The 15,429-nt window shown below is 38.0% G+C and overlaps 1 protein-coding gene across 4 annotated transcripts in view; it reads left to right on the top strand.

Moving 5' to 3' along the window:
• Positions 1-15,429, top strand: part of GLCCI1 (glucocorticoid induced 1) — a 49,779-nt gene that overhangs the window by 23,569 nt on the left and 10,781 nt on the right. For 2 of the 4 annotated variants that reach the window (XM_065731223.1, XM_065731227.1), the window contains exons 3-5: positions 2,849-2,935; positions 7,193-7,306; positions 10,745-10,897. In XM_065731223.1, coding sequence (XP_065587295.1) covers positions 2,849-2,935; positions 7,193-7,306; positions 10,745-10,897 — 354 coding nt within the window. Of the gene's footprint in view, positions 1-2,848; positions 2,936-7,189; positions 7,307-10,744; positions 10,898-15,429 lie in introns of all 4 variants that reach the window. The other 2 variants (XM_065731222.1, XM_065731226.1) reach the window with 1 other exon arrangement.

Below are 15,429 nucleotides of genomic sequence, written 5' to 3'. Positions count from 1 at the left end.
TTCCCAGAGCCTCAATCAATCTGGCCTGTCTCCAGGGGTGGGGATCCTAAATCTGAACAGCCTGTTCTCATGCCTCACCTCCATGTGAGTGAAAAGTTTTCCCCTAACATCTGATATAAATCTCTCCTTTTTTTTTTTTTTTTAGTTTAAAGCCATTCTCTTTTATCCTGTCACTGTCAGACTGTATCTTAGTACTCCATGTGTGGCCTCATGAGGTCAGGGTGAGGGGTGAAATTGCTTCCCTTGCTCTGCTAAGCCACTCCTTTTGATGCAGCCTAGGGTACAGTTGGTCTTCTGCTTTTTAAGTGCATACTGTTGGCTCGTGTCAAGCTTTTCATTTGCCAGAACCTCAGGTCCTCCACAGAGCTTCTCTCAAGGAGTTAATTTCACAGTCTGCACACATCTGGGATTGCTGTGACCCAAGTGCAATACCTCGTGCTTGGCCTTATTGAACCTCATTGAGCAGGGGAGTCCCTACTTCTCAGACTTGTCCAGATCCCCTTGGGTAGCATCCCTTTCTCCTGTTGTATCAACTGCACTGCTTGGGTCTTCTGTTGTTGCTCAATTCCTCCTGTGTCCCTCATTAATAAAGATGGTCACTACTCATGTCCAGCCTCCGTATGGATGTAGAGCTGTTGACCTGGTTGTCACCTTCCAACCAATTTCTCGTCCACTCAGTAGTCTACCTTTCAAATCCTTATCATTCCAATTTAGAGATAAGGATGTGGTATGGGGCTGTGTCAGATGTCTTGTGCAAATCCAGGTAGATGGCATCAAGTTGCCATTCCATTGTCCACTGGTGCTGTTGCTCCATCACAGAAGGCTACCTGATTGGTGAGTCATGCTTGCCCTTGGAGAATCCATGCTGGCTGTCTTACGTTCACCTTTTGTCTCGCATGTTCCTTAACATACCTTCCAGCAGGATCTGTTCCATAATATTCTTAGGCACAGAGATGAGGCTCAACCCAGACAAGTTCCCCGGGTCTTCCTTTCTCTCTTTTCATAAAAATGGGATTGATGTTTCCCTTTTTGCAGTCCCTGGGATCTTCACCTGGCAGCTTTGACTTTCTAGATATGGTTGAGTGACTTGGCGACATCAGTCAGTTGCCTACCCTCAGTACCCTGGGATGCATGTTGCCTGGCTGTTGTATGAGTTGTATGAGTCATCCAGTCTCATAAGGTGGTCTCCCTCTGAGTTGTGAATTTGACTGTCTGAGTGACTCATATTTTCATGATAGCTTTAAATACGTTATTTAACTCTTCACTTATTGATTGCTTTTTTGTAACCACGTTAAGGCTTCTTTCTCAGACCCCGATGCAGACTCATGTAATAAATACACAGAAGTCTGACTTTTATAAAGACTTGCTTTCTTTCCTGAGAACGTGCAGCAAAAAATCAGAGCTGTCAGAAAACAGAAATGGTATATAGGCTTATGTGCACAGTATGTCTGTAATTGCATTTAGTATTGACACTAGTGCCTGACTGTAGGCCATATAATACTGCAGCAGCTCTGTGATTCTAACAGTGTAGCCTACAACCTGAAACTAAGATTCACTGTTTAATGGTATCAGCCTGTAGCATGGTTGGATCCATTCTCTGAGCCCCAGGGAGCTCCTTTTGGCCATTCTCTGAACAGCAAGGGTGAGAAGCTCTATGTGTTGCTGATTGTGGTTTTCTTCAAGGCCATGTCAGATCTCCTTTATCAGTAGATCGGTGCAGCTTCTGTGTGAGGGTGCTACAGAAGGTTCTAGATCTTGGAGAGAAAGCAAGAGAAAAACTGTGGAGAATTTGGGCTTCTGTGCATGGATGGAGGAAGGCTAAAGGGAAGGCCTGCGGAGTGATAGATCCCTGAAGCGGTCTGACCTGCTTGGGTGGAGTCCTGGGCCCCCAGTGCAAGTGTCACCAATGGTCCCCTGAGGTCACTGATTAATCTTGTGGCCCTGGAAACCGTCTCTTTGAGTTTTCATGTTTTCAGTGGTATGGTTTTACTTCTTGCAAATGGTACCAAGAATTCAGCCTTTAAGTTGTTGAAAAAAATCTTGTTTTCATGATTTTTTTTGTGTGTGTATGTAGCCCTGAATTTTACATTAATTTTACTCCCATAATCTCAGGATTTTAGATGTCATCATTGTCCTTCTGACAGCCAGTGACTCTTTTTGTTTGGAAATGCTGGTGGGTATCCATGGTTTTGTAATAATCCTGCAGTGAACAGATGTAGGAGATTCAGAACTGGCTTCTAGACCCCTCTCAGTTTTTGGGATCTACTTTTGAAGCTCCTGAATTCAAAGATTCTGTTTGCAGCCTTCTGGGTTTGTAGACAAAGCTGGAAAAGGTCTATTCTTCTGTTCATTAGGATATTGTCAAAAATAATGGAAGATATATTGAGTCACAGTTAAAAGGAAGAAATTGATTATATGGCACAGTGACTAAGGAATGGAGGTGGGAGAAGTCAATACTGGCTTTTGGTCTCTGAGTTTTTAATATATATTTTTTAATATTGTGGTTTTCTAACTGTTCGCACATTAAAAAATAGAAATGTATGCTGAAGCAAAGATAGGAATAGTCAGGTATGGTGTTTTTGTAGTTGCCAGCCAGCTCATTTCTTCTTCAGTAGTCTCATCCTTTGTAAACACAAATTTACAAAGCCTTAAACTGAATTATCAACATTATTTTTTATTCATTGATAATGTTACTGCTGCATATTGGATTCTCAAATCTATTTTTGATGTACGCTGCCTGAACTCTTAACTTTACAGAAAGATTAAACCAATAATTTGTGACAGAATTTTTCTTAACCAGGCGAATTTGCTACAAAATACATATGTATATATATTTTTTCCCCTACAGACACCTAGCTGTTGGGCTGAAGAAGGAGCAGAAAAGCGATCTCATCAGCGCTCAGCATCATGGGGAAGTGCTGATCAACTAAAAGAGGTGAGAATTTTTGCACAGTGCAGGCTTTCCAGTCTTGATGTGGCCAAGACATTCTTTTTAATCCCTATCTGGAGTCCAGGAAACTGCACCCTTTCCCTCCCCTCTGTTGCTCTTGAAACAGGTTTTACCTCCCTGTGTAGTAGTGTTTCTTGACTGATCGTTGTTTTATGCACGTTGGATTTCCTTCCTTTCTCCTACATAGTGTTGGCTGCAAAGGAGTGGCCAGACTGAGTGCTGAGAAACCAGCTTGTTGCAGTTGTTTCTGTTCAGTTACCTTAGTGAGTTTTATGTTATTTAACACTGACTAAACTTAAGTCTGACCAAAATTGCTAAACAAGAACGTGGTAGCATAGAGACTTAAGTGTGAGGACAGAGAGAATGTCATTTTCAGAAATGGAATAGTGGGGTAAGTGTTGACACAGTAGTAATAGAAATACTCCCATATGTATTCCATTGTAAACTACGATAGGAACAAAACAGAACTCATCAGAAGTGGATTTGCATAATGAGAAATCAGGTACAGGAAAATAGTTTCCAGCTCAGCTGAACGTGCACTATTTTTGTCTTATGTATCAGTGAACTCCAGCCTGTCCCAAGTTCATGCAACTCTAGTTTCAGCCAGCATCAAATACTTAGCATCCTGTCTCTGTCAGGAAGGGTTCAGCCTCTCTTCCAGAGCTACATCTTTCTCTTTAATAAATAAATTGCAATATTTATTTATTGTTGCCCTATGGTGGCTCTTTCCTGATTCTCTGTGTTTTTTGAGTTCTCTCTCTTTTTCCTTTTGAAGAGGATATTCAAAAATGAGGAGAAATGCATAGGTTATCTAAGGAGATGTTACTCACAAATAGATCGTCTCAGAGCTGTTGGTTGGAAGAACAGCTGTCAAAAGCAGTGAGAAGTTCGATTCCTCAAACAAATGAAGAATAATTCTGCATTTCAGTGGTAACAATTTCCTTGTTTTTAAGCACAAGCACGTTGGTCAAAGAAAGGTGAAGGTTGTCTATTCCTGTCACATTGAGCATGTGCTACGAAACCCATCTTAGCTGATATATTATTACATGGGCCTTTGGAGTGCCCGGGTGACTTCATTTGCAGTAAATACTCAGAACCACAAACTAAGTGCCTAGGAATCAGTACAGAAGGAGTCTTGTGTCTGAAGAGCTTTGGCTTAAACATTAGCTACCAGCACAAAGGAGTTGAACCAGAGGCAAGAATAAGATCTGTGTTCCTGGGATGACACTCTCTCACTTCTACTGAGAGACCATCCTTCATCATCTGGTGGTTTTGTATCAAGTTTTGCAGCAAGCAGCTTTTCTCTACTGCATGGCTCTGACTGTCAGTGATAGGGAGACCTTCTGGGTGTAAGCAAGTCTCTGCCATTTGATTGCAGTGATCCATTTTGCAAAGTTGCCATCCTCTCTGAACTGAGGGCAGGAGAAAAAACAGAAATGTAGCTGTTGGGTTTCACGATTCTTTTCCGATAGAACACACACACAAGCACAAAGGGGAGAAGGTGCATGGAAATAAATTGCTTCTATTCAGATTTTGTAAGAATTGTTCATGCTAAAACTTGCCCTCATCTCTTCCATCTTCCGGTTCTTTCCCTTCCTTTGTTTTCCTTTCTCTGTCTCCAGCTTTTCAACACTTCTATTGCTTTTTACAAGTTCCACAGGTTCATTTGTAGTTCCACTTCATTCTGTGTACATTTTTCAGCCAATTCTAGTCTATCTTCTCTTGCATTTGTACTTGGCTCAGTTACTTTCCTGTTCTTTGTCCGTTCTTTCTGTTGTTTGGCTTCTATTTTTATCCGTTGTTTTTTCTTTTCCCTCACCTATAAGTCCTGATACTAGCCTATCTGTCTAGCCATTCTCTGTCAGTGTGTGTTGCAAGCACATGCAAGTCTTTCACCTTCTGACACTGAACTACTAAATGCCTGTGTGCTGAGTGTTAAAGAGTTTGTTCAATACCACTTTCTTTGTGTCTTGATAATCTGCATTTTCTGGAAGCATGAATTGTCTGAGACAGTTCTATTGGGATCTAAAGATCAGTAGAATCATAGAACTGTTTGAGTTGGAAGGGACCTTTAAAGACTGTTTAGTACAACTCCCTTGCAGGGGAGCAGGAGCACCTACAGCTAGATCAGGTTGCTCAGAGCTTGTTCCAGTTAACATTGAAATATCTCCAGGAATGGGGCATCCACCACCTCTCTCGATCTGTTCCAGTGCCTCACTACTCTTACTGTAAAGAACCTTTTCTTTATATGCAATCTAAATCTTCTCTTTTCTCTTAAAGGCTTCCAAGAATCTGAGTCAGAGCTCTGAGGTGAATTTGTTTAAACCTTTTTTTTTATAGCACGCTCCTGAGGAAAAGTCATAAAGCTAGATTTCATTTAAATAAAGAATAGGGTAATTAACTGTTCAAATGGGAAGAAGCCCACAGCATCAAGGAAAGGCAGCAGGAATTAAAACAGCATTCTCTCTGCCTAGTGTCCTTGCTTATTGGTTATTCTTGTAGCCATCCATTTCAATCCATGGCAGTCTTCTAGATTGTGCTTCAATTTTTTCCTCTTGCTCTGCTTTTTAAAGGAGATGAAAATCATTTCCCTATGCACCCACTTCTCCAGCTTTTTTTATCTGCATTGTCATAGATCTATTTTCATGTTCTTTTATCAAACCAGTTACTTTCTTGCTTCTTCATCTCTCTGTTGGGCTGGGTTTCCTAATTAATGTTACTCTTACACAGAGGATTGGGTAGTTCAGGACTTCTTTTTGTGCAGATGGGGTATCTCTTCAAATTCTTTCAAAGTTTCTTCTATCATGGTTGCCTGAGTGGCATCCTTCAAGAGATTAATCTCGTTATTCTGTTCATTTTTGTTAAAAACTTGGTTGTCTTTAGGGCTCTAGATGTATTCAACACAGACCCACTTGGAAATCTAAAATGTTACTGTCATTGAAGATTAGGAGTAGTCAAGCATTTCTGAGTGGCAGTTCTTTGAATTTGGATTATGAAGTGTGGCAAGACTTGATGTGAAACATTTAAGGTGGGTCTGTTGTGTGAGTGATGTTAGGAACAAAAGCAAGAAAATTCCAAATCTTGTAGCTGAGCTCCATCAAAGCCTTCACTGAACACTGTCAACTCTTGATGTTGACAAGTGATGCAGTGTTTCTCTACCACAGTGCTGCTTTTTTGCAAGGACATTAGAGATATATTTAACAACTTGGACTTGACCACAGAATGAATGTATTTGAGGTAGTCTCAACTCAGATAGAGAGGATGCTTTCCAGCTGATGAAGTTCTTTGAAATATGAATTCCATGTACATTCATATCTCCTTACTTGCCCTTCAGATTTTTAAGTTGTATCTTTAGCTGAGTTGAAAATGAAGTGGGGACTTGGATGCATTGCCTTTTATGCCAGCATGCTGATTGTGGAGGAGAGTGAGGCTTAAGTATGAAGGAAAAAAATAAAATTACTCTGTTTTAAGGAAGTGTCTGTACCTGTTGTCTAAATTTGCATGTTGTCTAAACTTCTTAAACAATATGTGGAGAGTTAAATGCTCTTTCACACAGAAACTGTTCTGGGGGAATAAGTGAAAGAATTCCTGGATTAGATTGTTTGTTTTCTATTAAGGACCAGGTCAAGTGAATAATGTTTGTAGTTGCATTTGACCTTTAAAATGTATATTGTTTGCTTACACAACAGACAGGAGAAAAACAAGTTGTCTGCTGAAGAAATCTGTGATAATGTAGCCTGCAGGGAAATACTATTAAATATATTAAGCTCTCCAAGATGAAGCAATACATATTGATTGTCAGTTTTTAGAGCTTCTTTTGTTTTAATTATGAATTGTTGGAAAACTTTGCTTTGGCTTAAGGTCAAATAAATTTGACTGTAGGCTTCACAGTGCCTCAGTTTAAGCTAGTTATAGGCCAGAAATTGTTACAAATTCTTACTAGGACTGCTTTTCATTTGCATCAGTTATTACAGTACTTTCTTGTAAATGAGGAAATTTAGTAATAAACTAAGCCTTCTTACGAGTCCAGGTTGATGAATAGGGCAGTTACTTTGGAGAAAGCCCCTAGCAGTCAGCTAGAGGCTTTAATGTTCGTACCTCTAGGGTAGGCAATCCAGTGTGCTTGTAAAATTCTTTGAAAAGGACTTTAAAAACATCTGTGATTCACTTTGTAAAGAAAGATATAAGCAGATATTCTTCTGATAACTCATTAATCACTTCACCTGAACTTCTTTCCAGCAGATTGCCAAACTGAGACAGCAGCTTCAGCGCAGTAAGCAGAGTAGTCGTCACGGTAAAGAGAAAGAACGTCAATCACCTCTCCATGGCAACCATATAGCAATCAGTCAGTCTCAGGTAAGTAGACAGACAGCTGCTTATATTAACAACCTCCTGTTTTAAGTGAAAGCTTGCTCTTTTTTCTCATCTTTCTTCTGTTTGCTTTCTTATGTGGTACACTGAAATGCTTAGCAACCTGAAACCATTGCATCTACACTGAATTTTATCTGATAGCTATCATATAATAAAAGAAAGGAGGGCTGCAGCAGGATATCGACTAAAATATACTGAGATGCTATAAAAATTCTGTGCGTGGCCAGATAAGGGTGTCTTTCCAAGAACACATACATGTTTCTAAGACTTATTTATGTGGTACACTTCCAAAGGTCTCTGCTCCTCTGGAGGCTTTTTGCTTATCAGTTACGCAACCCGATTTCATCTGAGCTCATTTTATAGGTAAATAAAAAAAATGTACCAAAAGTAAGCAGTCTGGATTGACAGGTCAACGGTTAGTAAGTCTTTAAGCAGCAGACAGAACTTTCAATGGGACCTGTTATAAGGGATTTGCTTTGAGATTAGAGAACCCAGTTTTCTGCTACTCTAAAATAAATTGATTTGTTGTAAACGGGCTTATAATTCACTTTACCACGTGTTCATCGGTAAAAGATGGGAACATTACTTCATCCAGTATTTGAAGGAGGACCTCATTTGCACTATTTAGGAGTTTTTCTGATAATTTTCTTATCAGTTAATTTGTGGCCAGAGAAGCAGTTTCCCTGTGATTGTCAAGTTAGAAAAAAGTACTGTGCTATCTGCTTTCTAAAAAGTTGCTAATTCACTTAAATTTAAGCTTGATTGAAATCAAGATGTTGCTTCCCAGTTATCCCATACCTGGAAGTAAGAGGGCTGTTTATCTTTCACACTACAGGATATGGAACATCTTCATGGCTTCACCTAGGGCATACCTTTTGGTTGTTATGGCAGTCTAGATTCATTGTCAACAAAAGATTCTGTGTTTAAGATGAGAGCCTTCCCATAATTGTTTGTGGTAGCAGTGCCTTAGCTGGGGCAGAACAACAGTTATTGAGAGTTTCCATCATGATAATAGAGAAATTGCTATCATTGCCAGCCTGTTCTAGTTCCAGACTTACTGTGACTTCAGTTACTGTAAAAATTCAATCAGACAGGATCCAGGAGTGAAATGTTAGGATACAAATTCTCATGTCCAGATTACGTTGATGAGCATTCTCATATATCATTGAGCAATGTGATGACAATCTGTATGATGGATTCTTCTCCAGCAGTATGTTTATTATATCAGCTCTCCTTTTTTTTTTTTCTTTTTTTTCTTTTTTTCAATGTATCCTCTGATCCTCTCAGGCCTTGTATACCTGAGGAAGCACCTCTCAGTGAATCAGGAATAGCACACCATAATCTCTTACTCTCACTGGAAAGTAAAGCTCAGGCTCCTGGTCTGACATCTTCGATTCATTGTTATGTTATTACTTTCAAGGGGATTTGTCATTTTATGCGAATCTTAGTATAGCTGATCATTTTAGCATTGGCCTGGCTAAGACAGTTTTGATTTTCAGATCATTTCATGCATCAATTACAAAAACTTGCCTGTATTCCGAGAATGTGTTTCTCTTATTAAGAAAGGTGCTGACACTGTGAGTAATAGCCTTGACCAATTGCCTGGGCAAGTTACCTCAGTGTGAACCTGATTCTTAGCAGGGTGCCTCACACGGAGTCTGTTCTGTAGGTGTCATGAACTGCCAGTGGAACTGAAACTGACACTGGTTCTAAAGCTGAGGCGAGATTCTCAGTGACTTTTGAACCCTTAAGCCACTTGTAAAAAGCAGTTTTCTCATTTGACGGTGGAGATGTTTGTGTCTTGATTAAATTTCATCTACAGTGGATCCTTAACTTGGTCTCCATATTGCTAACAGGCAACTATTTGATCACCTGAAACGTTTGCACTGTAGTTGCATTTCCTGACAGCTTTTCTAAATAGAAAGTGTTTTTAAAAGAGGTGCCATGATGGCTGTGTTGGCTGATCCCTTCATGTTCCTTCTTCTGTTTGGATAAAATCTAGTGGTTAAAACCTGATCTCGTGATGATTATATATAAGAAATTGATGTTCTTTCTGAAACATTTGTCTCTACAACAAAGAATTTGCTGTATTTTTTATTGAAAAGGATTTTGCTTTCCACCTCAGTGCAAACTGTTGCATGTATCTATGCCAGTACATAATAAAAACAGTCTTTGTCGCAAACTGAAATCCACCTAAGATGTATGCTTTGATGTAACATTCTCTAGCACTTGGAACTCCTTCATGCAATGTTTTGGTTTCTCAAGAATGTGTTTAGCAAGGCCAGTGAAACTTTCAGTTTTCTGAGACCTCCAGAGGACGCTATTCTGCAGGCCATGTTTCTTAACACTCATTTGGCATGAGCTCAAGAAAACCCAAACAACAAAAAATAAAAACAGCAATCAACAACAAACAAAACATAAAACAAAACAAAGCAACCAACCAGAAAACACAACACCCCCAACAAGCCAGTTCATAAAATCAGGAAATGATAGAATAATTTGAATTCAAAGGGACCTTTAAAGGTCATCTAGTGCATCTCCCCTGCAGTGAACAGTGTCATCTACAGCTAGATCAGGTTGCTCAGAGCCCAGTTTCATTCTGTAATCTCTCAGAGATGTCCACAGGTATGTTTTACCTTTTATATTATCCTGTGACTCTGTGGATGGTGGGAAAATATACATTAGGAAGTAAACACTATTCGTGACTGCCAGTGTAGGTGCAGCTGCTGCCAAGCTAAAACATTCAGGGTTGACTATACACTCTTGTGAATGGTTTCCTCTAGTAACAGAGCTCCACTCTTTTTTTTTTTTCTGAAAACCGTATTTGTATTTTTTGTTTGATTCTTAAACTCCAAATGTTTTCTCTTAAGACTTTTGACACAAAGTTCTGAAATGTTAGAACCTAATGAAATTAGAGGTTTAGAATGAATGCCTTATTATTATTATTATTTTTCTTAAGCCAACCAGAAGAGGTTAGAAGTGCATTAAGTGGATATTTCATTTGAGTGGTTAAGCTTCAGGAATGTTGCAAAATGCCTTTTGGATCACAGTTAAACCATCTACAACAGCACACTGCATACACCTCATCCCCTAGTGTGTATTCTGTAGTCAGTACATCTGGAAAGTGCATATACCTGCCTACCTACTGATAAATGAGGTAGTAGAATGTTTTTATTATAGAACTCTTCTCAGTCAAGAAGAGGTGATTTTAGTGTCAAACACTTATTTTTAGTTTTCTATTATTCAGTTATTTCTTGCAAATACTTCTTCTTAGTTAAATTTGCCAAGAAAAGATGGTCTTCTAGATGGCAAAATTAATATGTAGTTTCTTAATTTACTATCTTTAGGTTCTTTAGTGCTGATCTCATAGTTCTGTTTTATTCTTTTTTCCATCTTCAAATCACGTGTCTCTCTACCTTCTAGGCTTCTATTTCCAGATCAGTCCCTATGCCACTGTCAAACATTTCAGTGCCAAAATCAACTGTTTCACGTGTGCCGTGTAATGTAGAAGGAATAAGCCCTGAACTGGAAAAAGTATTCATTAAGGAAAATAGTGGAAAAGAAGAGATATCCAAGGTAAGCTTATATGAATGTGCTTAAAGTTCCTTTTTCTTCATAACTTATATAAACATATGAGAAAAGTCTCTCATAGCAGACATTACTAACAATTTTCTTCAGACTGTTAAAAAAAAAGTTTCAATAATTTAGTGTTGCTTGTTCTTTTGTTTCTTTTTAAAGGCCTTTTAGTCAAACATTTTATTTAGAATGCCCTTTCTTTAGAGAACTTGGAAGTTTTTATGAGAAATGTAAGTACTCGTATATGCAGACTACAGTAGCAAGTAAACAGAGACTGGGAGATTAATTTATTTGCTTTATTTTACATCCTTTTTCTTAGCTAAGACTTATGCTTCCTGTGCTGTGCTGAGCTTCTTGGTTTTAATGCTTTTCTTCCATAAACTGAATGTGAGCTGTTTTACATTCTTAAAACACTGATCTGTAATGAGGGATCTCCATATGGGAAATATGTGCAAGCTGAGGAGCCTAGCTTATATGAAAGATCTGGAGTGTTGGAATTCTCACTGAAGAGTACTGGAGAGCTTAAATAACACTTAAAATGTGAAATGCCTACTTCGTAGCCACCCTTTCCTACATAGCCAATGACAAGTCTCTGCTGTGGGGTCAACTACTCTGCTGTATTTTCTAATTGTCTCTAAACTGTAGGTTCTTCTAGTGTGAACGGTCTTGTAATAGCACTTCAGTGCACAAATCAAGCTATAAAACTTCAATCAGAAGTATAAGATTCCAAAATCTGTTGTGCTTCTTCGTTATGGCAATAAACTTAAATAAATAAATGAAGAGCTTTGGAACTTTCCTGGCTTCTCCAGAGAACTAGCTGTGCTTTGAATGAAATACCTCAGTAGTAAATATTTCATGCTAGATTGGCTTTCCCAAAGCTGTCTCATCCCTTTATAGGTATTTGTGTTGTAATAAGGGGAGAAAAACAAACAAACAAAAAGCCCCAAAAGTCCAGATCAATAAACTCTGTTGTGCTATCTCCAAAGAGTATAAAAAGGTATGTTTTGTATTGCCACTATTGATGTTGATATGGCCAGAGTTGTAGTCTCCTGTGGTTAGAAGAGGTTTAATTTATTTATCAGACAAATCATCTTTGTAAATGTTGTCCTTAGGCTTTAACAGCTTATTACTTGAGATGCAGAAATCAGTCTTATAGGTTACTGAATGTACTGGCTCTGATCCAGCCAAACAGTTAGGCACATTCTTAAGTGCATTGTTGGACTGAGGCCAGATATGCTCAGCAGTTTACACAACCAAGGCAATAGTGAACCCGTCGTCTAAACATCTATCTGGGTAGAACCTTCAGGCACAAAAGAAAGTCGTAAATTAGACATTGCCCTTGAAGTCAAATCTATCTTTGTGGGCAGAGGGTTGTTTCCTGTTATATAACTGCTAATTTCTATCAGATCTCTTCTGGTGGGACCTAAAATGGGACTCCTAGCACTGTCTTTGAGCTTATTACATCTCACAGTTTACTTATGGAAGATCATAATAAAAGTGATTTAGTAAATCTTACTGCTGGTGAACTTTCTCTGACTGCAACAATTTAGCTTCTCTTTAGCCAGGGGGAGTTGGGTGACTGGGTTAATGGTTTGGAGTTACTGAACAAAAGATAAACCATAGGAAACCAAACTTCATTAGTTTCACTGCTAGTGAAACGATTTGTTTTTCTTTCAATTTGCTGCCTTTCTTTCTGGTTGTAACATTCTGTTTTTAAAAATATGTTACAATCAAGGGTAAGTGGTTGCTTTGGGTGACAGCTGAAGGACAAATTTCTTTCTAAGCTTGCTTTTAAGATTTTTTGGGGGGAGCATCTAGGTTTTCAGCTGGTTTCTCTTAACCTGTTTCCAGTTTTACTTCCTAGTTTCAGCAAGTGCATATTTAAAACTTTATTTTCATGCTGATCGTTCTATCCAGCTTAAAATGCTTGTGGCCTATTGTGAATCTGAGCTCACATGCTAGGAAATGTTGAGGAAAAACAACATCCGCTGTAGAAAAAAATAGTTACCTTAATTTTTTTAGATGCAGTTCACTATCTCAAGTTTTATTCAAATCTAGGTAGTATGTGAATTTCAGTAACCATGTTTGGACTGTCTTAAGTAAAACAAAACACATTTTAGTCTGGTTAATAGCATGGTTAACTCTGAAGAATTTTAGTTTAGTTTTCTTGACCTCTTTTTTTTCTCTGTCACTATTTCGTGTCTTGAGTATAAATTTGTGAATTTTTGAACCAACTGTCTCTAGGTTATCACTTTGAAATCAGACTAGATGATGCATGGGGCAGAAGTAAGCTTATGGTTAAAGTAGATCTGATTTTATGGACCTCTGGGTTACTTTTTAAATTTAGCTGCCAGTTAAAATTGGAAACTAGAGGAACTTTCCTCTCATGGTCACACTTTCTTGCTTAGTCTTCAGATACACAAATTGATTTCATTTATTTTTACACTTCTTTCATTTTGGGGGTAGGGTGTTACATACTTTGTTTTCCCTTTTGCTGACTTGAATTTTATCTGTCCTACTTCTTCAAAATGTGTGAATTGATTTGGAGTATATTTTCTATTTCATCTTTTGCTGACTTTGTTAAATGAGTTCTTTGGAAACCTTCTTTACTTTCTTTTTTTTTTAATATTTTTTCTGCCCATGGTATTTTAATGGTAATAGGCATTTTACTTCAAAGAAGGATAATTGTGGAGAGATCAGCCTTGCTATTTTTTATGTGCTTCACAAAGATAATGGATGATACTGTAACGTCATGAGGTCTCTCTTTTAATAATCTAATTGACTAGGAAGTTTAGTAATATGTGGTAAAAGCATTTGCAGCATTTCTTCATTTTTGGTTTGACCATATGCATCTATATTTTTTCAGGTAATCTCTTTTGCTTAGCTAGCTGAAGGCATTCTCGTTTTTATTTCACAAAAACAGAGTTAAAGTTGGCATTTATTTCTGGAGGTTGTCCCTGATAGCATCTTTCTCCTCAGGTTTACTAAAAAATGTTGTTTCATCTTCTAATGTATTTATTTTGAAGGCTCTGAATGTGTTTTCCCTCCTGGTTTTATTATTTGGTGACAAGATTTCCAGGAAATTATAGTTGTCTCTGCTCCCACTATAAACTGCATGAAAAAATCATCTTTTTGTGAAGTTGTCTGGCCTTTATTCTTTGTCCTTCTGTGTTTCTTCAACATGAATGTCGGAGACTTTGAACAATAAGATAATGAACTTACTCCCTATAGAAAGAAGCTCCCTGTTACAGAATATGTTGTGAAACTAGTGAGAAATGCCCCCATAACAGTGGACGTGTGTGTTAGAGAAAAAATATTACCTGATCTTTCATATATACCATGGTAGTCAGAAATGAAAGAGTTTTGACCATCACATTAAGAAAGTTGAGATGATTCATATGTTTCTTGTTTAATTTATTTTGCTTCTGGAAATAGGAAGTAATGTTTTTGTGTACCTATCAAAAATTCACTCCTGTAATCATAGAATCACTCAGGTTGGAAGAGACCTTCAAGATCATCAAGTCCAACTGAAACCAAACCATACTACCCTAACTCTAACAACCCACCACTAAATCATGTCCCTGAGCACCACATCCAAACAGATTTTAAACAATGGATGAAATTTTAATTCAAACAGCTGCAGAGGGTCTTTACCTTAGTCTTCATATCCTTCATCTGAAAAGTTTTGGATTTTTTTCCTCCAAGTGTTCCTTGTAAGGAACAGTCTCTTCAGGATACACAGTGTATCACATTTTTGCACTGTCATGTTGTCTAATGCATTGCTGACTGCATTTCTGCTAGAAGGCAGAAATGCTTTCTCTGCCTTTGTGCTCCACCCTAGGAAATAGTTTTTTAATCGAAAGCATTGAATGCTTTGCTCTGAAGAAGATGTCTCTCAAATAGATGTAATGATTGTGAAAAACAGATTATTTGTAAGGTTCCCATTGGTATATTATGTCATAGTAGGACTTCTGGTGCTACTTTGTAGGGCAATTTTAATTTTTCATGCAAAAAGATTGAGACTGAAAAAAGTCTGGTAAATTTTAATTGCATTAGGAAGCGTGTGTTGTTGTCAAATAGACAGTTTCTATACTTCTGCAGGGAGGTATGAGGGCAGTTTGTAACTACATCCAAGAACATACTGTCCCACAGTGGTTGATTGGTGTCTTGTTGGAATGCCTTTGGAATAAAGTTAGTACATGACTTGATCCTCCTGCAAAAAACACAGTATATAGAATTCTGTAATTTCCAGCCATTTTCCATGCATTAAGAATTATGACAACTAGTAGCAGCTGTACTCAATTACAGTTACCCTATTTCTTGTGCTTTAAGATTGTGAGGACTTTGGTTTTTAAAATAGTTTAGACATGACTCATAGAAATTACGTTCTGAAGTCTTTTTTTTTAATATGTTGATCGGTTTTAATATAGAACATTTTAAAAAATGGAGTACTTCAACTTGATATTTTCACACAGGTTTCTGGACTTGTCAACAATTGGATTCAGTATTAAGGAAAAGAAATACAGAAGCAC

The sequence above is a fragment of the Cyrtonyx montezumae genome, unplaced genomic scaffold (genome assembly GCF_038088225.1).
Source record: "Cyrtonyx montezumae isolate F1298 unplaced genomic scaffold, pur_monq_1.0 scaffold_14, whole genome shotgun sequence".
In the NCBI taxonomy this organism is placed as follows: Eukaryota; Metazoa; Chordata; class Aves; order Galliformes; family Odontophoridae; genus Cyrtonyx; species Cyrtonyx montezumae.
Note: the sequence above shows the minus strand (reverse complement) of the source record. Positions and strands in the feature narration are given on the sequence as shown.